General features: G+C 40.3%; 1 protein-coding gene across 1 annotated transcript; it reads left to right on the forward strand.

The window, feature by feature from the left end:
* LOC139715793 (kelch-like protein 3) lies at positions 1-25,202 on the forward strand. Its single transcript, XM_071627332.1, has 13 exons — positions 1-92; positions 4,855-4,980; positions 5,867-6,095; positions 7,442-7,617; positions 8,396-8,492; positions 10,224-10,368; positions 11,178-11,299; positions 12,667-12,784; positions 13,021-13,218; positions 14,321-14,422; positions 15,513-15,641; positions 16,981-17,121; positions 20,971-25,202. Exons 2-13 carry the CDS (start codon positions 4,886-4,888, stop codon positions 21,231-21,233), a joined length of 1,815 nt encoding a protein of 604 aa, XP_071483433.1. The 5' UTR covers positions 1-92; positions 4,855-4,885; the 3' UTR covers positions 21,234-25,202.
* The last annotated feature ends 315 nt before the right edge of the window (positions 25,203-25,517 follow it).

Genomic DNA, 25,517 nt, shown 5'->3' on the forward strand with positions numbered 1-25,517 from the left:
AACACTGCATCGATAGCTCTTCGGGCAAGAAAGCTACGTCTGGCTTGTGAAGAAACTCAACATAATTTCTGTCTGAAAGGGGTGCAAAAATCGTAAGTTTGTACTTGCGGTAAAATATCTACTTATTACATCGATTTGGTTTTGCTGCCATTATGTCTTGCTTATTTTTCGTAGAGTTTTGGTGAACTCGCTAACGAATTACAATGTTGGCGATCGTCTCGCTCGTAGTACACACACAACTTGTACCCACGTCTGGCGGTATCCAATGCGTTGGCGATGGCAGCATCGCAGCCTCTTTACCCGAACAGTACATGCACATATTTTTGTACATTTGAGCGATAGATTTGAGCCAGACTAGAGAAGTTAGAACAAACCCTATGACTTGGCTTGACTCGTGTCATTCTTGTACCTGCTAATTCTTATACTAGTGTAGTACTATACTTAAATGAGAGCGAAATGAGTAGGGAGCCGTGCGTGCGAGACGTACGTGCTAGACTCTAATGCAGAGTCCAGTGTTTATTATTAGGTCTATATTGCCAGATAAGTGAAATAGACACTAGCTAGTAGTAGTACTAGCCTAAGGCACGGGGGTCTAGTACCCGGTATAGAGTACCAGTAAGTTTATATAAACATGCCGCATTATCTGGTGAATATAGCTTCATAGGCTCCCTACATTACTACGTAAAGGAAATGTGTGTTAATCTGTTATAATGGTGGCATGTTTAACAACTTTATTTGAAACACTCGTGATTACATTATGAGCTCTGGGGGGTGTTTCATCAACGTTTGTCATAGTAACAGTCAGTGACCAGAGCATCTCATCCAATCAAAACCAAGGATTTTGCTGAAATTGTCAGCGCTGACAAACGTTGATGAAACACCCCCCCTGATCTCATTTCCAATGATGTTAGGTGAAATTTTTCAAACAATGACAGACAATTAACCACTTATTTGTTGAATTATGTTGTTTTTCCTTTTGAAGTTTCAACAGTTAACGTTAGTGCCTTAATTGCTGTTGAGATGTGATTGATAACCAAGAAAGAGTAAAAGACAAATTTTTTGAATTCTTTTGTTGTAAGTGTGCAATTGTGATATCGTGTAAATGTAATGTCACAAATAAAGAGGTCAGGGTAAGGGTACCAGTATTCAGTCAGCTACCGGTATTCGGTCACTTATCACTTGTCACCAGCCAGTAAGTTCAACTGTCACAACACATGCAAATCACATCAATTCACATACTTGCACACTCATTCTCAACAAGAAACTCCCTTAGCCCCTCCAACAATCCATCCAAAATCCCAAATTTTACCGTCAAAAGTGCAGAATCGGCGCTACTTTCCAAACGAGCGTGCGGATTGAGCCCAGTTTTAAGAGTACGGGTCGCCAAAAAAGTGCTAAAAGTCGAGAAATACGCCGTTCTCTTGCGGGATTTTTTGCTTATTGCAAACTTGGAGTGTGATGGTATCCTCAAAAACGCAAAAGAAAAACAAAACTTCCGTACGTGCTGATAGAGTGTCTCAATGTACATGGGTTGAATGCAAGTGCCGATTCCCCAGTATTCGGTCACCAACAGGCGCCGCAACGTAGCCGATGCAATTTTGCGCCAACAAGGTAGCGCGTGCGGCATTTTTCAGCTGCCTTGAACACGCATTGACTTTGAACACGCATATTGCGTGACTGAATACTGGTCGCAGTGACCGTATTCTGGGGAATTTTCAAGGTGATATATTTGGGGATTTTGTGAAATTCTGTGTGATATTTAACAAAATGAAAATTGAGATTAAAGAAATTTGATATATTTCACATACATTGCTGTATGTATTATTTTAATTTGAAAAATATTGCAAAAAAGCTCAAGTGACCGAATACTGGGGGTGTTACCCTACCTGAGTTAGAATATCCAGTGCTATTTATCAGTTGAACCCTTCTAATATATTACAGTGGAGACAGAGAATTGTACAGTGAATTTATAAACTACTTTAAAAGTGGATATTTTCGCGCTACTAAGCAGAGTTTCGCATGTTTTTAATTTATTTTGATTTATTTTATTTCATTTTATTTCATTTATGGCGAGCAAAAATATTTGTGTGCTGTTATTTTCGCGCTAGTTTCTGGTTGTGTGAAATGTGCGAAAATTTCAACACCGCAAAAATTTCCACTTTTACAGTAGCAAATTATTAAATGATCATTAAACTAACATTACACATTTGTTTCCATTTACAGCAAGACATTTTATCACCTAATTCATGTGAAATATCTGAGCAGACTCTGCTTGGAAAAAAAAAATGCTGGCTTTCCCCTTGACTAATGTTATGACCAAAAAAAAAAAAAAAATAAGGTGTGAGTATGACACTACAAGAACAGCGCACACATCCCTCAACAATGAATGATCATTAATGCAGACTTGATGCAAGCCATTTTTGCACTTGTGTGCAGTTTGACTTATCTCTTTCAGAAAGCAGTGAATAGCATTACTGGTACCCTTAACATTATTATTATTATTGGAAATTTGAACAATTATTGATTTTATGTTTTTCAGCTGTATTTTCAAGGTCATTGTCATGTTATAGACAAATCAATTAATCCCAGATCCTCTTATACTTGTTACAGACTACAAGTACTGTAAATATGAATATGATCAGGCATTCTGTCTAAGAGAAATACTGATTTTGAAATATGATTAAATCTTGTGTGTTGGGAATATGGTGATATTAACTAATTCACAGCTATTTTCAGACCAATGTCAAGGTCAGAAGATCTAAAGATGACCTGAAATATTATTTGTAGCTTAAAATAGAATAAAAATGGAACATGATCAGCAGTTCTCAGCTTAAAGTCACCAAGAGTACTGAAATGGCACACAACTAAAAGTCAATGTAAACACGCTTTAACACCATTATGGCTACAGAAAATTGACCGGTTTATTTTTTTTTGTGGTTTTCAGCTACATTTTCAAGGTCATTGCCAATAAGACAAAACGATTTGTGGTGTATATCCTTTTGGTACTAATTACAGACTGTCATCACAGAAGATGCCATTGTGTCTTGGCACTTCATCTCTGATTTATCACAATTTGAGATGTGGTGAAAACCCCAGGTGTCATTTTACGTTGATTTTTGGGTGTTTACGACCATTTTCGAATGCATAAACCAGCTATTAAACATTCCGGTCACAAAAGTCTTTTGGTAACCAATGAAAATATAGGTAAATGTCTATCAATAAACAAAATTGGTGTCACTCCTCGATGGGACGAGGAGTGATTTGTGACCTTGAACTTGGCAACTTTTTGAAAAAAATCCAAATTTGAGGGCGCCCTACAAGAAAACGACGCATACTTTTTGGCCGATTTTTGGTAGGTACCAGGTATGTAAAGCAAGTGAGAGTCTCCAAATATGCATAATATTGGGATCTAAGCTAATTGAATTTTGAAGTTATCAGCTTCCAAACATGCACCCGAAAACATTAACTTTGACGCTTAACACCATTTTCGGTGACCTCTTGCGCAATAACGGATTGTCAGATCCGCGCCATAATATATTGTGCATGTTAAGGTCATAAAGTTCTTCCAATTAACAGAAAATGAGCAGTGTATCTCATCTAACCTGGCTGCAGCAGTCGGTCAAAAATAGCAAATTTTATTTAAACTCGGTTGTTCGGCCACGCATTGGTTGCTAAGGGAGGCCGTAGCTTAGCAACCGTTTGACCTTGGGGCAAAATATTTCAGAATCTTCCGTCAGACACTTGGGGGCACATTTGGTGCGAGTTTAAAGAAAATTGAAGGGGTCGGGTTAACAGCATTGGTTGATTTGATGTGGATTGACCCATACGTCTGTACGAAGTCAAATGAATGTCTACTTTTCATAATAAATTTTGTTGAATTCCCTTTATATTTTTGTACTTGTATTTTTGTATTATTTTGGACTAAATATTGATTTTCTTGTAAACTGTGCACTTAGAAACATCCATATTAAGTGCCTTATAAATGCATTGTAATATTATTATTATTATATTTTCTTTGTATCTTTTTTGGCTTGTAAAAAAAAAATCAAAATAATCAGGGAAAAATCTGGAGGAAAAAAAAATCACACCACCCATGAATTTCCAAAAGTTCTGTCCGGGGATTCTTTCCATCTAAACGGGAACAGGGGTTTCCATAGACCTTGACATCCCCTATAGGATACTACTACATACTACTTCTTTTGCTTCTTTCACTTTTATACCCAATAAAACTACTGTCATTACTGCTACTTCTTCTTCTTCCAGATGAAGTACGTACTGACCTCTCGGCCGAGTATGCTGAAAACTAGTGTGCCATGCTCCAGCGTTTGATCCTCAGTAAAAATTCATGAGTTTACAAGTACAAATATTGTATGTAAAGTAAAGAGTGCTCCATAAAAATAGCTCCTCTTCCAACTGGGTTTGATGCAGAGTTGCTGGTGATATTGAGCATGTTGTCATCAAGAGCTGGTCATGTTATTGTGTAGATGTGCAGGCAGTTCAGGTGTGATGGCAATCAATCCATGCAAGATACGGTACAGCATAATGACTTTCGGCTGGACTCCTCTTTCTTGCAAGAGACCGTCATTTTTAACAAGTGGAGCATTTCATTAACAACACACTGTGTATGGTGATAGTCTCAAATGGTGAATGGAGCAGCACACCTGTGAACCACTTCTGTCCTTCTAATCATACTACCAGCACTATTGGTACTTCAATCACAAACCACTGTCACACCTTGTGTTGCTGCTACCAATACTGTTTACTAGCAGCATTCTGAATTAAAGAGCATGCCAAAACCCATGGTCGTGTCTTAAGCTAATGCCATTCATCTTTCCCCTGCCCGGTCTTTGCCAGAGTCATTGTGGATCTCCCGGAGGCAGCCGAGATGGAGGACATGGAGATCGCTCCTCCCGATGCTCCGCCCTACACCAACAACATCCACACCCGCAAGGCATTTGAAATGCTCAATGTCTTCCGAAAGTGAGTTTGTGGCATTTGTGGAGTGTGTGGGGGAAGCTCTGTTCTGATGCTCCTCCATGAACAAGTTTCTTCTTCTTTTTTTTCTCTTTGAAAAAAAAATCAAAAAAAAAAAAAATCAAAAATCAGTATTGGTTCAAAGTTAAAACTTAGACTCCCTTAGTGTAATTATGCTCAGTGGTATGAATGTTGAAACAAACTTGCAGCTACCATCTGGACTCAACTGGTGTAAATTTCAGTTTGATTTTCACAGCAGTTTGAGATAAGGCATTGGTTGATTTATCCAGGCAGATATGATGCTTGCATAAAGTGTGTATTTGTGAATCAAAAGTCCGAACCATCTTCTATACATTCTCTTAGTAAACACCAAAATCATTAAAATATGTTACTATGCATCAATGATAAGCATGCAGAGTTTGTCATAATTCAGCTCAAGGATTTCATGAGTTCAGCAGTGAATATTCTGTTCTTCCTGTTCCAAAAATCTAGGTCATTCTGTGTTTAACAAACAACAATCATGAACAAACTGAAAAAGTTCTAAGCCTTAACTTTCATTGTGATCACATACACATGTAGAGTGACGTTCATAACTATCCAGTTTTGACAGTGTTAAGTCATCAGTACAAGCTGTAATTGATTCATTTTCTGAAGGCAGTAATCCACTGTGTTTTTCAATGAGGGATTACTTACATTGTAGTATACATACCTTTAATTCTGCTTGTTTTGTTCTTCTTAAAATTACAATCTGGTGAGTGTTTGTGCAAAAAAAAAAAAATGAATTGATGCAAGGATAGAGTATCTGATTGTATGAAGTCTCATGGCCAAAGGACTTTCCTTCATCGTACAAATGATAAAGGCTGAGCTTTTTCATTATAATACATTGTCACAGGCAAAATGTCCTCTGTGATGTCATTCTGGAGGCAGAGGGTGTGGAGATTCCTGCCCACCGCATTGTTCTGGCGTCCTGCAGCCAGTACTTTGCGGCCATGTTCACCAGCGAGCTGTCGGAGAGCCGAGCGGAGAAAATAATCTTGCAGGAGGTGGACGGGAGGGCGCTGTCCCTCCTCATCGACTTTGTCTACACATCAGAGGTGCAAGTCACGGAAGAAAATGTACAGGTATAATGAAGAGTGATTCTTTTTTTTGAAGAAATAAAACAAAATGCAAAACAGATAGGACAGTCTACTTTACATCCAAATTGACCTTAATGAATTGAGTTAAGGTTTAAAAGCATTGAATAGTAGAAGTGTATCATTGTCACAAGTTTTCCAGTGACCAGTGCATAAAACATTTTTTCTTGAAGTAAAATGAAAAAAAAAAATGTATTGTATATTATGTAAAATGAGTTGAATCCCTCCCGATTGTTTTAGAGTTGTAATAGCTAAGCATGATGTTGTAAAACCAGAAATTTTCATGTGCATGAAACTTTGAAGAATTTCACGAGGAGCAAAGATTCACGAAAGTAAAATGCACACAAAAATGTTTTTGTCTACACAAAGCATTGAATGTCAGCGCCAATTCACAAAAGTTTCACGCTGCAAAAAAGGCTGTCAGCTCTAATTCATGAGAGTTTTATGCTGCAAATGTTTCTTGTTTTACAGTTCTCTTTAGGGACAATTGATTGCAATTGCTAAGTCATTGATCAAAGCAAGATTTTTTTTTTTGTTTAGATATTATATGAACATTAAAGTTGACATAATTGTGATGATTGTGTTGATATCATTTTGTTGCAGAGTCATCAAAGGTCAAGGGTCAAAGGTGCCTGAATAGGTGCTAAAAATGACGCCTTTTCAGACAGGAATGTCCAGCAGTACATATTATGATTAGGAAGGAAGGGTAGAAACAAATAGAAAATAATTTTCATGACATGGTAGTGGTAAATAGGTCAAGATCAAAAGTCACTGTACTTTTGCCAAAAATGTAAATTAAACCAATACTTCAGCTAGGAATAACCATTTCTACTCTATGGTAGTGGACAGGACACAACTAGACAATCATTAGCACTAGATGTCATAGGCTAATGTCAAAGGTGAAGGTCAAAGGTCTCTATGTTTTAGTTTGAATTGTCATTTCAAGCCATAACTTCAGATAGGGGATTGTGTTGTTATCATATCATTGGGTAAGAAGAAAATAGATAAATAAACAATTAGTTGCCTGAAATGACAGGAGTTTAAAGGTCAAGGTGAAAGGTCACCAGCATAACTTCTATGGGGAAAAGTTATTGACAACATTTATCAGTGTAATGGATAGAAATGAATTGGGAAATATTTCCTCTGTGTAGAGAGGGTTAAACATCAGTTGTTGAAGTCAGTGGTCAAGATACTGAACCTCATCTAAGTGTAAATGAAGATGTATGCTTTTTACATTTGTTGTTATACGGAGAATAAAAAATACTTGATAAGTGACAAAATTACCACAAGAATGATAATTACCTCACAAAATTTACCTGATCAATCAAATCCAGACCCTTTTGCCAGCTGCAAGCCTGCTCCAGCTGAATGACGTCCGTGTGGCATGCTGCGACTTTCTCCAGAAACAGCTACATCCCACCAACTGTTTGGGGATTCAGGCCTTTGCCGACGTCCACTCCTGCAGTGACCTCTACCACTATGCCCAGAACTACACCATGCAACACTTTAGGTAAGAGAGATGCACATGGGCTGTCATAGTTTAGGTGCTGTGTGAGACATCAGCCTCCATTCGTAAAGCAGTGTAAGGACTGTCAAAAGTGATAGTCCACCCAATAGAGTACCAAAGTGTGATGTCAAAGCTATGTATGGCCATGGAAATTGGTTCTAAACAACCGCACCTGGCCTGAGTGTTTATATTTACACCCAGCTCTGACCCAAGCTACAACAAAAGACTGTGACATCATGACCTTGGTACTCTATACACACATTACGGCATTTTATTCTTTCTAAATATGCTTGCTAAATGTGCTGTCACTGAATGACATTGATAAAATTGTCCTGGTAGAAGTAATCTATTGTATACGGTATATTACATGAATTTTAGGAGTTGACCACCATTTGTGAACTTAACAACTCGCGAAAACGTAGCCTCCCATAATGCAAGTGGATCATGTATTGTCTCCAGGGTGGAAATTGCTAACTTTTCTCTCAAAAAGAGATAGTTCTTCTTTCACATTCCATCAACAGTTCCATCGATTTATCCACTTGTGAAATCATCATACAAGATCCAGCACGCAAAATATTGTACTCGCTAAAATGTGGTGGCATATATAGTATGTAAAGGAATCTATGTTTCACGGATAAGCATACTCGTGTACATCTGAGACTAACTGTATTGTACTGTGTCTCTTTTAGTCTCTGTCTTCCTCGTTTCTCCTTATGCTCACACTATACGTCTTGTCTTATTGAATCTATCAATTTTGTCTATCATTTTCTCCCCCCTCCAGTGCCGTGGTGCGCAGCGACGAGTTCTTTGCCCTCTCAGCGGCTCAGGTGTGCGAGCTGATCAGCAGCGATCACCTCACCGTTCACTCAGAAGAGGAGGTAAAGCTCGTCTTGAAGTAGAGATAAGGCAGAGACTCCAACTCTACTACATTCAGCGGGGCCATTGAGGCCATTTTCTCAAAATCTCCTCCCTCTCCTGCTTAAGTTTGAATTTCTCCCGCTCTAGCTGTGTGTCCCCATTTTGAGATGTCTTTTCTCCTGCCTAAAATTTAGCTTTCTCCCACTTGAAATGTAACTTTTCCAGCTTTAGGTTTAGCTTTCTCACACTGAAAATTTAGCTTTCTCTTGCTCAACTGAAATTTGTCATGCATGTTCAAAAATAAGGCTAAGAAAGCACCAGAGACCATCTGTAAACCCTAGAGGTTGGGCCACAAGGAATGTCATACCCCAAGTTCGTAATGTGCGTACGTGCACATACTATTGTCCGCATGTTCGCACAATCAGAGTCTCCAGTTTAATTCGCTAAGGGGTCCAGGTGGGATAATCTCTTGTTTAAGAGATACTTGGGGTTGGAGTCTCTGACAAGGGGAAGATAGATGCCTCTGTGGCACAGCTCCACTGTGGATTATGAGCTAGCATTGTCACAAGCACATGATCTTGTTTAAGATTACATAATCATGCAATGTTCTCATCCCCTCTGAATTGGCCTGTGCCATCAGCTCTCAGACTACTTGCAATTTGCTTGTTTGTCTGTCATCTTGTGACTCTGTTACTAAAGGTGCATGCAACTGGGAAAGTATGCAGGCACTATTGATGTACTGTATTAGCTGGTCATTTGGCTGAGCGAGGCTGAAATCCACACACATGTATGAGTCATGCAACCCTCAGCTGGAATCGTTGCAAATAAGTTTGTGTCAGTCCAACACATTCCTCAAGAGGAGAGCCCCTGAAAATGTTATTAAGCCACAGTTGAGTTCCGGTCATCAGCAAATTTGTTTTTTTTTTTTCATGTTTGTTTTGTCATATTGAATATTTCCAGTTTTGGAACTGCATATTTTTTGTCAACATGAGCTCTCCCAATTAGAAAAGTGCTCTCATTTCCCAGAAATTCAGAGAAACGGTAATTGTCTAACCTCAACTCCTTTTCATTGTTTCGTTCAAGTGTAGGAGACTTCACCATTGCAGCGTACAAGCTCAAGACATGTAAAAAGTTCACTCACATTGGGCTGATGGTGTGAGAAAAAAAAATTGAAGCATGCTGGCTGTTAACATGCCAGCAGATATATGACCACAAACACTTTCATTTTCAGTTGTAGGTTTATAAATGTTGAGTAGGAAACATGACCTCAAAACATTTAGACCTATTAAAACTCCTACTTCTCACCCCTTGTGGACATTATTGCCTTCCATTCAGTTAATGCTCTCTGATTATTTTGATTATTTGAGGTGTCATGTACCATTTTATGTGTTTTATGAACTGTGTAATGAGACCCCACAAAGGGATGAAATAAATTCTTCATAAACTACATACATTTGTTCCTTGATCTATCAATATTTTCATGTGTAGCTCTTTCTTACTGGTACTTTTATATCATATACAGTACTTGTCCCAAATACACTTGTATGTTTGTTTTGGGATGAGGATATGCAACTAAGGAATCGGACTATTAAAATCAAACTGAGCAGATGGCAGGTATGGTTTCAAAAATGTTTCGGTTTGAAATATTTTGAATAGCCTGGATTAGGGCTCTTGTGAGAAGTTGACACTTTCATCTTTGTTTCATCTCTTAAAAAACTTGCTTGTAAACTTTACCCCACCCCTCCTGCCAGGTCTTTGAAGCAGTGGTTGCCTGGGTGAGACAGGATGAAGCAAACCGCAGTGACTACATGCCTCAGCTGGTGGAGTACGTCAGGCTACCACTGCTCCCCAAGGAGTACCTCATTCAGCGAGTGGACAAGGAGCCCTTAATCAAAAGTAATGCAGGACCCACCGGGGCCTATTCCATGAAAATGTTCGCAGTTGTATTAAATCACAATAATTTCAGTTCCCATGGCAACAGTGTAAATGCTCATGGCTGATTGGTTGTGTCCTTGCTGCTTACATGTATAGCGCACCACTTTGTGAAATGGTATTTTGCAGGAGTGCAGATATGCCTCAGAAGTGATGGGAGGTGTAAGAGCTGTAAATTTCCTCAGCTATTTTGTGAATGAGTTTGAAAATTGATGCATGTATTGTAATTAGTCAAATATGCCACTGAGTACACACAAGGCATTGAGCTTGGAGGGATGAATTTAGCATACCTGGTAATTGCACCCAGTTGTATGATTTATGAACTTTATGAATGATTTATGAGTACAGAAATTGTAGTACAGACTCACACCAAAGTTGTGTGACATATTGGAGACACAGTCAATGCATAAAGCTAGATTTTCTTCTTCTTTTTTTTTGTGAACCAACATACATTTCAAGGCTTCTCACGTGTTACATGGACGTCGAATAACGTTGTGTGCAGGGCTAGGGCTGTGAGAGATACTTTGTTACTGCTATACTTGATGTTATCACTTTCTTATAAATATTTAATCATAACAAACTATCAACTTTCCTATAAAGATTTGATCATTCCAAAAATTGTTATGAATACTTCTGAAACTGACAAGTACTCTTCATCGTACCAGCTTGTTGCACATTCCCACATTGCCCCAGATTTCCTTGGGATCTATACATGTGAAGAGTTTTCTCAACATCTCCATTTTCACTCTCTGTTGCATTACCGATGCTTATAGGTAATAGTTCGTGCAAAGATTTCCTGATCGAGGCGATGAAGTACCACCTACTACACAAGGAGGAGAGGAGTCGAATGAAGAACCCGAGAACCAGGAAGCGAACACCAATCGGTCTGCCAAAGGTGAGGCAAAGTGATGTGGATAAGTGTTCATGACTCTTCCTCTTTTAAAGGAGACCTCCGGATGATTTTCAGGCTTTTACATATGAGAATCTATGAATTGGTTACGCTGGGTGCAGAGTTTCAGAATTTGTAGTGATTGGGATGAGGAATAGGAGTGTTTTCAAAATTTATAACGAATCACAATGATCAAGGTTAATGACATGGCAGCCTCACGACAAGAATGCATGAGTTGGGGCTCAAGGAAGCAGAACAAAAGAAGAAGGCATGCATAAATTCTACACAGGTGAACTCGTTAAGCACGTGGTATTGTAATAGAATTACATTGCTCCATTTCTGAAATATGTGAGGCTCCTATGTCATCAACACTGTTCAGTGTAATTTGTTAAAAGATTTTTTAGAGTATTGATTTCTCTGCTCAAGGATCACAGTAAATTCCACAAGTCTATACATGGAGCTGTTGATCTGTGTACTACAGAATGTGAAATTATGAAAATTGTCTGGAATGCCCCTTTAAGGAACTACGCAATGAAAATGCATGTAGACTTGTATTGAACTGTAATATCATCGGCATCACATATCTCACCAAATGAATATCTAAATACGTGCCCTATATTTTATACTGATTTTTCTACTATTTTTCTTCATATTATTTGGATGCATACACAAAAACAACTCATCAACTTCCAAACCAAAATTCTGCCCATAACATAATCTGTCAATCATTGCTAAAAGTCTGATATGATTTAACAAAGAAATTGGAAAGTATCTTTCACTAGACAGAGCATTTCTTGCATGTTTCCATGTTACTAATATGATTAACCAAAGACATTGCAGAGGTTGATTTGTCCTTGGCTCTGATCCGTGCCTGTTTTGTGATGAATGCAGAGACATTGAAAGCAATGTGATGGGATTAGGAAAAAAGTGATGGGTGGGGGGGAAAAAAGGCAGGTTTGAGATGTGCGACTTTCTGAGAAAGACAAGGTCAAAGGTCAGGATGAAGCATGGTGCAGAACTTCACAGATTGCTAAAAGTAGAGAAAACTTAACAGAGAAAGAGATGACAATACAAAATGTTGGATTGAGACAAATAGAGATAAGCAGAGGCATATTTGTTGACATATGATGCCATTTTCCCCCCTCATTTGAAAGCGCAACTGCAGAGGAAGGGTTTTACTACTATCATGGTACAGACCAAGACAACATTGAATTATGTGGTAGTTTTGCCTCTGAGATTTACAATCTTCCTTAAAATCTCCCATTTGCATGTATGGACATAGTAGTATGGAAGATTTTCAAAATGGAAGACTGTTGGCCATATTATTTTATCTATCACTGTTACCCCCTCTATCTTCTATGTGTGTGCTGCAGTTAATGCTGGTGGTTGGTGGCCAGGCACCGAAGGCCATCCGCAGCGTGGAGGTGTACGACTTCAAGGAAGAGACCTGGACGCAAGCAGCTGAGATGCCTTCCAGGAGATGTCGGGCAGGTAGGAAGTCCGGCCGAAGCTTGATCACATGACCTAATTTGCGCACCTTTGGATTTACATTCTCGTATGTTACCCAAGCCCCTTTATTGCCGTCAGCCATGTGGTTGTGTGACAATTTCAGTGACGCTTTGAGATGCGGTTCTGACAGGATTAAAGGTAGGAGCCTTTATTTGCAGACACAGCCAAAGTAGCAATTCATAATTTGGTCCTTCCTTGTTGAACCCTTTGAACCACAGGAGTTGCCGTTCTCAATGGCATGGTCTACGCTGTCGGCGGCTTCAACGGGTCGCTGAGAGTCCGGACGGTCGATGTGTACGATCCCGTGAGAAACATGTGGTCCTCTGTAGCCTCGATGGATGCGCGGCGTAGCACGCTCGGGGTAGCGGTGCTGAATGGCATGATTTATGCTGTCGGTGGTTTCGATGGTACCACAGGTAATGAATGCTGCAGTTAGCTGGTGTATTCCTCCGCTTAATTTGCATGATGGTACAAATTGTATGATACAAACGGGAATCTCCTTGCTGAGAGAATAGTTTTAGTAAGACTTCAACTTTACCTTTTTACAGCAAATTGATGACAATCATGCAAACCATTCCTGATTTATTGATGAATTTCTCAAAAATAGTCACCCAGTTAGGAGATTTGTTACACTGTTCAGTGTTCTAGCAAAGATAATGAAAATTATTGTTAGATATGGTGTATTCATACAAAGTGCAATAAAAGAGCCATGCATAAAAGAGAAAGTAAAGTATTACATGTCAATGACATGTTTGTCAATGCAGAAAAAAAATTGCTTTGTAAGTATGTCACATGCCATCCTGTTGCCAAATATGCAATAACAACAAAAGTTTGTTAAGACCAGGGGAGCATGGAAACATTGGTGACCACTGTCAATTCCAAGTAGAATCAGGTCCCAGTATGTGTGATATGTAAATGTAATACTCTATTTGTTCAGGGCATTTAGAGCTCTCCAGGGCCCCATTTTATGAAAAGTTGATATGATACCAACCCTTACTGGAATAGCAATTGTCATGGCAATGACAAGAAACCAGCTCCCTGATTGGCTGTTGCTATGGAAAGTTGTCATTCCGGCAAAAGTTGTTATTCTAACATCTATTGTGTAGTGGGTCCTAGGAGTGTTCCTGAAGCCTTCTAAACTCTGTACAAACAGACAATTATGCCCCACTCAAGGCTAGGTTCAGGAGTGCTCCTAAACTTAAACTGTGTTGATGGTCACCAACGTTTAGAGCACTCTGAAAGTGGTCAGCAGTTCTGTGTTGTACATACTGTTTATATGGTAGAAGGTCCCGTGCACACGAAGGTCACCATGATGGTCATATGAGCCCCTCTCTGCCACTTTGATATGGTCTCGGCGAGCAGTGACTTTTTTGTATGAACAAACTTAGAGGGGCATAAGTTCAGACGCTTCATTAGTGCTCCTGGGCCTAACTTTGTGTGTAAAATGGAGTTATAAGTTGCCTCCCACAAGCTGCACCTCTATATCAGCCAACGGTCCTGTCCCTCTCCTGTGTGCAGGTCTTAGCAGCGTGGAGGCCTACGACCCCAAGGTCAATGAGTGGAGACCGGTCGCCCCCATGAAGACGCGGAGGAGCAGTGTGGGTGTTGCGGTCCTCAACGGTGAGTGATACCAGCCTTCCAATTTGGCTGGAGACAGGAAAAAATGGATGGATGATATTTTATTGAACGGGTCAAGAAAATTCTGCATTCTCATTGGTCGAGAGCTGTGCGTCGATTTTTACTGGCTGCACATGTGATATCAAATTACCATTACGATCGCTGACAATAGACACTGGAAATGTACTTGCATGCTGATATAGCAAGAGTTTGTGTAGTTAGCAAATGTTCAAGCACTTAGCAAGAGATGGCTAGCCATGCATACAGTAAATGTAAGTTGTCTGATTGGTTCAAATTGGGTCACAGGACATTCTGTGAACTGCACTTTTAAACTTGCCAGGGTGCAGGTGTAGTACACAGTCTATGAAACAGATGATGCACATGTTGTTTTAGTGCATTAGTAAGGACTAGTGTGCATTCAGCAACTATGGAATTTAGTCTATATAATTCCACACTTACCTTATGCACACAATTCCTATTAAAGCTCTTGGACCTGTGCATCATTTGCGTAATAGTAAACACTGCTGTGTGGTGCTCTTCATTGACACAGATGGTTCCCTATTAAGAGGTCTCCACTGTTGATGATGATGATGGTAGTGCAAACAATAGTAGTAGCATTAACGATAATGATTATAGTGATGAGAATAGTATCAACAATGATATTAATGATAAGAAGTATGAGATGGAGGATGAGGGCAAGGGGAAGATGAAGAGAAGATTGAGAAGGAGCAGATGAAAAAGAAGACAACAAATCCGCAGAAAATGTATTATTGTATTCGCTATATATTCAGCAAGTTTAATTCTGTCGCGAATCAGGACTTCTTGACAATTTCACATGTAGTTCCATGATTGTGGAATACAGCAGTGGACGGAGAAATGTTTACGCGAACATGACATGTCTGGATTAGAGTCAATATTATGTCCGCATGTTTTAAAATTCACGAATAGCACCCAACGCACGAAATTCGTAAAAATAAATACCCCCATAAAAATATATAGCATATACAGTATCTGTGACAGCGTGTATTGCATGGTTGCGCATCATGCCCAGTATGATATTGTTTTGTTTTTGTCTGTGCGTTATCCGTTACAGGTTACCTGTACGCAGTAGGTGGGTATGACGGGGCATCAAGGCACTGTCTGAGCTCCGTGGAGCGGTACGACCCAACCGAAAACAAGTGGATGCCAGTAGCAGAGATGAGTACGAGACGAAGTGGAGCAGGTAATGAAAATTTAGCTTCTGCTTCTCAATGACGGACAGTTTTCTGCTCTCTCTCTCTCTCTCTCTCTCTCTATTAAACAAGCCGTCACATTTTATACCAAGTTACTTCTCGGGGTAAGAGAGAATGCTTTTTGAAATATGTACTGTAAAAGTGGATATTTTTGTTTGAGCAATTTTTTTGCGCTCGGCCAGGTAAGATGAGTTTTTCGGAGTCAAGACATCAACTAATGGAACATATGGCAAGCAAAAATATTTGTGTGCTTTTTTTTTTTTGGGGGGGGGGGCTAGATTTTGTTTGCACGAAATGTGCAAAAATTTAAACACTGCAAAAATTTCCACTTTTACAGTACCACACGTTTAGACTTAGTTTGTAAGTGCTTTTTAGCCATTTCCCTGTTGTTTTCTCTTATCCGTATGAATATTCCCTATCTGCTGTGTAGTTGATGGACCCACCTTGCAAGGAAAATATTTAGTGAATATTAGGAGTGAATGGTAAGATCCTATGTCACAGTAGTGAAAGTGCTTTAGCCCACCCTAGCAAACTCTACCCATTGCCATCAGAAATTGTATGTGACATGTGTTCAGCCCCAAAGTGTAAATGTTTGTGACAGTCTCTATTTAGCTTTCTCTGAATGTGTTCTACCTTTTTCCATCCTATGTGTTATACATTGGCTCACCTTATCAAGTGAATATTTCATGGGCAGTATGAGTTCCGTGTCTCGACCCCATGTGTTGCCATCTTTAGTTTCACTGTACAAAGAAAGGCAAATGTTAAAGGTCCAGCAGACTTTCCATATGATAATGTGTCACTAAACATAAGGTGGCACTTACTATCTCAGCCAAGAAGGTTATGTGATTGGCGATGCTGGTTTGTTTGTTTGTCTGTCTGTTTGCAAAATATGAAAAAAAAAGTTATAAATGGATTTGAATGAAATTTTCAGGAAAAGTTGGTAATGACACAAGGAACAGACGATAAAAATTTTTTAGTAATCCGAATCACCGTCTGGATCCAGGAATTGTTAAAAAATATTTTTAGGGATTCGTAGGGCCAACAATGAGGAAATTCAAGCTGCTCACATATGAGGCACACATACGTGTACTGAGCACGTGATCGAGGCTCGGCAAGAAGCTATGGTACAAGTACAGACGCTGTACAAGAGAGGATTCTTTGATTTTGGGAATCCATCTTGGGCCATTCATACATTGGTGGAGATGAGCCGCGTGACGAAGGTCCGCTCTCTCCGAGTGCTTTTGTAGATTGTTTTGTTTGAACTCTCTTTGTGTGTTACCTTTCTCTCTTTAACACCGTCTTTCTTCATTGTCTGATGTGATTGACCAGGTGTCGGCGTGGTTGACGGCCTTCTCTACGCCGTGGGAGGCCACGACGGGCCGATGGTCAGAAAGAGCGTCGAGATGTACAACCCGGACATGGACAAGTGGACACAGGTGTCGGAAATGACGCTCTGCAGACGCAATGCAGGTGAGACATAGAGACAAGGGGACACTGTGTGTGGTATACTGTAAAACCTAGAATTTTCCCGTGCACGAAACTTTTGTGAATTTTGCGAGGAGCCAAGATTGGAGAGAGTAAAATGCACTTAAAAGATTTTGTATTTATAATGCATTACATTTTTGGTAGGGTAATGCCGTGAAAAAAAGGCTGTCGGCTCCAATTTGCAAATGTTTGTGGTTTAACAGTTATGGAGAAATGTCTACGGCACTTGACTTTTGATAAGAGGTTCCGAGTTCAAGTCCTGCAGAGAGCTTACTTCCTTGGATGGGATGTTTTTACCCACAATGTCCCCCTTGGCCCAGTTGTAAAAATGAGTACCTGGGAGTGATGGAGTAATAATGATAAATGCAGGGCCCTCTGGAAGAACAGTGTTCACACAGAGTATGCTGCCCTTGGTATATGATGAACAAATACTGCACATTTTTTACATGGGGTGCTAGAAAGAATTATCCACCCAATAGTAACTTTCGACCAGTTGGAAACACAAGCAGCTGCTGAGGGTGTTTTGGAATGTTCAAACATTGTGGAAGGTGGATAGTTTTACTATGCCTGTCCAAGTAAGGTTCATTATTTGTTTTATGAAATGTTGGCATAATTCAAATTTGGTGGCAGCCATTTTTTGAAGACACCAAGGCCAGCCCCAGCTCCAAGCTATAACTGTACTGCATGCACAAACAATTGCAAGGCATTTGTAATACACAGACAATGACACTTAGCATAGTACCAGTTATTAGTACAGGGGAAACTCGGTATAACGAACACTGCTATAACGAGATATCGGTTATTACGAGGAAATTTTCCCGGTCCCAAATTTCCTTCCACACAAGTCTATGTAAAATGCTACTCTTATAGCGAGATCGGCTATAACGAAATAACTGCTATAACGAGATAAATTTTGTGACTTCCAAACAAAGAAAAACATAGTCAATCAAACCTGATATAGCGAGGTAAAGCAAAATGTCTTCGGGTAAAGCTTTACTTCGCCTGTGCTATCATGTTCCGAGATTGTAAAGCTCGATGCGCCAAAAACTGTCCTGTACACACATATTTTCTTCAGTTCACTCTACAGCTAGCACCGCATGTTGTACGTGTATGTGTGTGTGTGTGTGCGCGCACTGATACATGCAGAAAATGTGGTGGGACGGCCGTATTCTCATGGTCGGACATCCGGGTATTTTGCGTGTCACGGGGTCATGGATAGCGGTGGAGTGAAAACAAACAGTCGCGTGAGCCTGGAGTGGTAACGCTGTACGTGTTTTCTGCCGGGGCGCCCCGCGAGCATAGCGCTAGCGCAAGCTGTACTACTGTAGCTGTGCGGGCGGCAGGATTAGGCCCTAGGCCTACCCCAAATTAGGCCCTACCCTAACCTACTACAGTACTAACGTTAGGCCTATAGACCTACCTGAAGTTTCTATGAGGTACTAAGTATGCGTAGATATCGGGGTAGGGCCTACTCAAAGAGGTTCTACCGCACATCTGGCCATTTTGTCGGGTCGTTGATCCAGAGTCCTGCCGCGATTTCATACGGGCACAGGTCCAGTCCGACTGCCTTCAACTTGGCAAAATACCGGGACTGATCGATCGACAGGATCCAGATTATTAGAATATTGCTGGTAAGACATGATGCGTGTATCTCATGAATGATGGCACAAATGACAAAATGAATAATGAAAAACAGTCCCCATGTCTGCGTAGAGTTGCACATATAAGTTATACGCGTCGCGTCGCACATGCACAGCATGCAGTATGCGCATTTATATGCAGGCTTAGCGCATGCAAGCTGTTTGTTTTCACTCCAGTCAACCGGAAGTGACGTGTAGCCGACCGCAAGAATACATGACATCATCATGGCGTTTAGCAAGTGTGAGGCAATCTGATGCTGTGATTGGCTTTCTACGTAGGGAAGTCCCCATCTTCACACACACGCAGTCATAATGTCCATACAGAATGTGTCACACACACACACAGCATTGTGCAGACCATAATATGTCAAGCTTTACACACACCCATACCATAACCACACACCAATTCACAGACGATCTTCACACAATCGCAAGCTACATAGATTTACAAATTCAAACAATCAACAATTAATAAGAAAAACATTCTTGATATCGGATTTCATTGGCGAAAAAACATCTTCTTACCCATAAAGGTGAGTAATTACCTCACATACATTACCAAGTTATCAGTATTGATTGAAAGATGATGTGTAGTCCCACATGTGCAAATTAATGTCTTTATGTTATGCTTTCTTTTATGCCTACTGATATAACGAGATATCGGCTATAACGAGGAAAACGACTCGGTCCCGACCATCTCGTTATATCGAGTTTCCACTGTATCATATTGTCTAGTAAAAAGTAAAGTTGGCCTTTAGGAAAAAATAACAGACCGGTCGCATGAAACATGTTTGCCAATCATGTAATTAGGATCCATTCCATATCACCATTTTATATTCATGACCATGTAATAATATGGAAATTGATCACATGTGTTTTTGTAGTAGGGGAGTGTGTTGCATGTCACACGAATGTGACTATGCTTGCAGTTGATGTGCATGTATGTATGTGTGTCTTAATGTATTGTATCGTATGTATGTGTGGCTGGATGGCTGGATGAACGTATTCGTACATTGTACGTGCAAGCATGTCTGTATGCATGTATGTGTCGACTGTGGACTGGTATGTATGCATGCATGTGTTTATGTTTGTTATATGGGTGCATGTTAGTGAGTGTGTGTGTGTGTATACTCTTTCATGTTATTTCCTTCACTTTCCTCAATCCAACTGCATTAAAAATGGAAATGAAAGCATGCAAGCCGATATGAAGGGAAACAGGAAAGAGGACAGAACAGAGAAGAATACCGCTCAAGGAGTTAAGGAAACAACCAGGGAAACACTTCTGCACACAAATACATCGCAAATTCACTAAAACAATAGCAGTAGTTTCAGAGCAGAAAGTGCAAGAATCAGTCACAACAGCTGCCAGGAAGTGTTGTATGTGATGCTTAAAGATGACACCATGTTCCCCCCCACCCCAAAGTAAAGTGTGCACCACTTCATGCAATGAAAAGATAAAGTTCTCATGAGCTGTGCATGTTCTTTATTCTTTTACAATCTCATACATACAAACGTAATAGAGAGAGATGAGTCAACATAAACCTTTGCAATTCATCATTTTTTTGTTTCCATTCCTTTTTTGGCCCTTTCTTCTTCTTTCGTTTATGAATGCCGACATTTTATTCCATCTGTATGTGGTGCTCCAGCCCACCCTACCTCCTGTAATTTTCAAATTGCCACACCTTTAATATGCAACCAAAAAAATTGTCATTAAGCCATGGATGTTAAGGTGTCCTATTACAATAACTGTGTACGTGACGAGCAGAGAGTCTTGAACTGTAGTCATGTAATAAAGCATCTAGGAATCATCACTGTCTCTTTTCCAGTCTTCTTTTCCTACATTCCATTTTATTCAAAACAGTGCCTTGTTTTGGGATAGAGAGTGGTGCCAATGAGATACACATCTATTTTACTGTAAACGTTGATATTTGCGTGTGATTAATTTTTCACGCTGAGCGGCTCAAAAACATGTTCGTGGGTTCTTGAATTCGCTTTGCGCAATTGTCAACCCATTCAAAATGTGCAGAGAAAATTGTGAAGATAATCTTAGAATTGGCACTAGCCAGAAGTAGCGCAAGATATGCGAATATTAATATGCTGCAAAAATTTCTGCATTTGCATTATATTATTGTGGCTTCTTTGATTTGGTCATGTTATTAAGCACGAAATCTCTTGCCATTTATTATTCCATTAGGGGTAGCCTCCGTCAACGGCTTGCTCTATGTGGTCGGCGGGGACGACGGCTCCGCGAACCTGGCCTCGGTGGAGTGCTACAACTCGCGGGCCGACACCTGGAAGCTGGTGACGTCGAAGATGACCACGGGGCGGAGCTACTCGGGCATCGCCACAATCGACAAGGTCCCCTCGCTGAATACCTTCCGGGAAGGCAATGCCCTCCAGTGGGAGTCCGAGAGCATGAAGACAGAAGGCGCCTACGGACCGCTCCCCAAGCTGTGATCACTCTCGATTGCTTCTGGAATCGGCTTGCCTATTGGACTTGTGTCCTGAAATTGACACTGACGGCCTGCCCAGCAGCTGCCGTTGACCGCCATTGGAGGACACATTGTTTGTTTTTCGTTGTCGAGCATGAAGTGGACGATGAAATGGACAAAAGCAAGATCGCATACGGTACTTGCATGGCGTCCGAAGCTGTACCAAGACAGATCTTGGGCAGCAGTGCAGCGTGATCTGCGTAATGAAGGGATTGATTTGAGCTAATTTCACTTTGCGCGGCATTATGTTTTGGTTTGGGAGAGCAAATTGAGGCATTGAGATAGGAAGGTGTTAGTTATGTCCAGGAATGTGTGACATGTTCACGAGAATCAAAAGAATAGAGGGACCACCTTAGCCCATTATGCGCTTTGAGTGCCGATTTGGCGTAGAAAACCCCATAGCCTTGTATGCACTGTCCAAAGTCCCCGGCACTGAAAGTGTTAATGCAGATAGGTATGCAGCGTCACTGCTGCGAGGTCCCAACATAAAAAATGAGGGTATCTCGGTGTACATGTGTCTGTTGTTTGTGACCTGCATCAAAACGAGTCAATAGACCAAATATTAACGGGTGCGACCCCACTCAGGCCATGCACAATCTATAGGGAAGAATCTCTCTGATCTGTGTATTTTCCCATTCAGTTGAGAAATAGTTGCCAAAAGTAGATCCCTTGGACCAAAGTGGAAAGGATGTGCCGCTCAAACTGCATTCCATCGGTCAACTCTGCTGACCCCGTCTGGGGAGGGTTATGTACCATACAGCTGGTTGCCGTGGGCCACAACTCAACACTGAGCTGCGTTCCACTTCATGCACAAGGTTCCTTGACGGAGATTTTGTGTCCGCTTGTGGATGCCACTTGCACTACAGGCTGCCAGAGGCATCAACACTTTGTTTTTCGATTATTTCAGTAAATATTTGTGTTTTTTTTTTTTGTAAGATAGACAATTATTGAGTCTTTAATAACTGCCCCTTCTCCTCCTTCCAAGTGAATGGACTACTGCCGTGATACCCTCCCCCGGGCTTAACACTCTGCACCTCAGAGCAATAATTGGTGTTATCGTGTTATTGAAGCAAGTGGATGATGTGGAAATTTCTCTCCGCCAAGTTGTCCTCACTTCTGCGCTACGCTCCTCCTATTTAATGCCAACATTCTTTCATCAGTCCGCTTATGTGGCAACAATCGGAGGGTATGTCCGTACGTTCTTCTGCAATATTTGATTCGTATGGGATGTAAATGCAATTCTTCAAACGAAATGGTTAATTGGTTGATGTATTCTAGTGTCTTTGTGTATGTGTGTCTTATTCCTGAAAAGGAAGTAGTGAAGGGGAGGGAAGGGACCTGTACAGCGCTAGTAGTGCCACATAGTGAATATTTTCACAAAAGTATTTATTGACGAGGATGGCATTCTCAGATGTTATTGTTGGAACTGTACAGTAGGAAAGTGCTGCCTTTTGTTTTTCTCGGGGAGTGTGTGCGTAGGTAAGTCTTTGTGGCTACTTTGTCGTAATGTCAGGTGCGTGACTGTTTTTCCTTCATTCTCGGCTGTCGTGTCTCCTCTCAGAGTAGCTCCGCCGGCGAGCTGTGCTTTGAGACGAGATGACGCCGTGAGAGGTGGATATCGTGTGGGAGATAAAAGCTGTGCTTCCCTGTAGACACTGGGAGGCAGTCCTAGCATTTTAGCGGCTTTTTGACAATTACATGTCAGAAGGGCTTTCTTGATCTCAAACATCTCTGCACTGTACCAGAGAAGTATATCATACAGTGCACCTTTGAAAAAAAAAGAAACAAAAGCTGCAATCGACCAAGTTCAGGGAAATTGTTCTGTTCAAGGCTGTGCAGTTAGCAAATTGCATCTGTCCATCATTGGGATTTTAGGTAGGACTGAAGATTAGAGAAGAATTCAAGGATCAAATTTTGTTATTTCCTCAGTTAAAGTACATACAGCTGCATCGCTGCTCTCTTTATTTATTCCTACTGCGTCATTATTTTGTTCAGAAATGGCTGAATTCTGGGACTGCGTTTTGCTTGAGGCCATTATGAGTTTAAATGGCATGCTTTAAAAAGAGAGAGAAAAAAAAATGCCAGTTACAGTTATAGATCAAATAGGATCTATCATTGCTCAGATGTACAGATAAAAGAAGTTGATAGAGATACAGTAGTAAGCTTGCAGCATTGCATTACTGTCACCCTGTGTGTGTTTTGTGAATGTATGCGCGTGCCTACGTGAGTGAAATTGATACTTGGGACCAAGATATGTTTAGTTCCTTTTTTCGTCATGGGATACAAAATGGAGAGTGAGGTAAGGAATGGAATGAAAGCCTCGAGAGAAACCTCAATATTCAAGATTTGTGTGTGCAAATAAAGACTTGTGCATAGCCCTTGTACATATTTGTAGATTTGTACATTTGTTACCTTAGCAAAGTTTGTATATCACTCTATTACATTTGATATTATGTTACGTAGAAGTCTCTAAGTTTGTGAATGACGAATGACAATTTCAATTACTTGCCAATGAGTTATGACTATTTAAGATGAAAAATGAAAAATGAAAGTATGAGGTACTGAATAAGAGAACTGAGTATGATATTTTTTTTCTTTCAAATACTGTTTGAAAGTATCCATAAGCAGGCTTACATGCCATCATAAATGTTCATCATGACCTTATGGATCAACAAGCTCAGATTTATCAATAATATCCATCTTTCCAATATTGCAGTTCAAAGGATGTGTGATCAGGGCTCCATTTCATAAAAAGTTGATATGATAGCAACTCTTGCTGGAACAGCAATTGTCGTGGTAACGACAAGAATCCAGCTTCCTGATTTGTTGTTGCTATTGGAAGTTGCCATTCCAGCAAGAGTTGCTATCCTAAAACATGTTTTATGAAATGGGGCCCTGGTCTCCAGCATAATGTGTCACCAGTGATAACCGTACAGCCACAGTTTTCTCAACCCAGAAACCTGTGACTAAATTTCGCTTTTCGCAACCAGTTGTACATCCTCCTTTGTTATGAAAGTTTCCTGTTTGAAGTATTAAAAGGGAATGAGAAGAATATCTGTACTTTCAGGTTGTATGGGTGGACAGTTTTAATGCTTCATGCCTAGGACATCAGTGCTAGAATGGGAAAGGCAAATCCCCACACTCTGGTTAAAATTTTGGAAATTGCAGCCTTTGTAGCAAAACACTAACTATTTTCCTCTTATGGAAGATTACTGATTCTTTGCTGATGTTGCTGGTGTAAATGAGGCAGTTTGCTGGATGTATTAAAATTCATGCATGTTTCTCTCCTATTGGTGTGAGGACAAGCAGTCCAATGACCTCGAAATTGCATTTCCATCAGCAGAGTACCAATGGCATTGATCAGTAAGTTTATACCAACGCATTCAGACTTTATCTGTACCCTGTTAATGAACGTTATTTCTGGCCATTAAACAGCTTGTATGATGCATGCACCTCACAGCAGCAACTGATAGATCGAAATTGAATTACAAATCTTGAAATATATTTAGTAGAGATCTTAGCTGATTTGACTAGCTTCATGAAATGTGCTTTCAAGAAAGAACCAGGTTGTTATAACTTTTTTGAGTACAGAAGTAAAGTAACCTCACTGGCGTTAGACAAACTGCAGAGGAATAGTGTCAGCAGGTCGTAAGTTGCCCCGGGGACCTTTGCAATTGCAGTGCGCATAAACTTTGAATACGTAATGAGAAATAAATTGTGAAGCCAATTAAGAATGGTGTGTATCAAAAAGTTGAAGAGATTCATAAGAATGTGCCACTTACACCAAACAGTGCACTTGCATCTTTCTCATCTGTCACTGTAATACAACACAAGGATGATTTACAGAAAGGCAGTAGGGAATGGACAGAAAGAAAAGAAAGAGGAAAAAAATTGTGATGTAGCAATGCATTTTACTTGAAATACATACATGAGATGCGAGCCTCAAATGCATTCCTTTTTATGTGTGTGAATTCAGTGTGTTTGTTGCATTCTTTTGTTTATTAAAGATCTGATAGCACGGGGTAACATGGATGACCCGATCGTATGGGGAAACATGGATCACCTGATTCATAAAGAAAACACACATACACTGTAGCACCGGTAAGTGAATACTGTATGTGCATCAGAGCATAAGCTCATCAGTAGTGGTCCACTCCAGTCAAGATTCTTCGGCTGTGTGTGTACTGACACAGAGATCGGAAATAAAGCTACACACGATTGGTCACGGGTATTCTCGAATTACATGTAT

Source organism: Diadema antillarum, unplaced genomic scaffold, assembly GCF_040938485.1.
Source record: "Diadema antillarum isolate AM-2024a unplaced genomic scaffold, OU_Dant_1.0 scf00000055, whole genome shotgun sequence".
NCBI classification, from domain to species: Eukaryota; Metazoa; Echinodermata; class Echinoidea; order Diadematoida; family Diadematidae; genus Diadema; species Diadema antillarum.

Bases quoted from the DNA above. Each gene is read 5' to 3' on its own strand.
- LOC139715793 (XM_071627332.1), top strand. From the start codon at position 4,886: ATGGAGGACATGGAGATCGCTCCTCCCGATGCTCCGCCCTACACCAAC. The intron at 10,369-11,177 runs GTAATGCAGGAC...CGATGCTTATAG, and splicing joins CAAGGAGCCCTTAATCAAAA to GTAATAGTTCGTGCAAAGAT. The intron at 14,423-15,512 runs GTGAGTGATACC...TATCCGTTACAG, and splicing joins GGGTGTTGCGGTCCTCAACG to GTTACCTGTACGCAGTAGGT.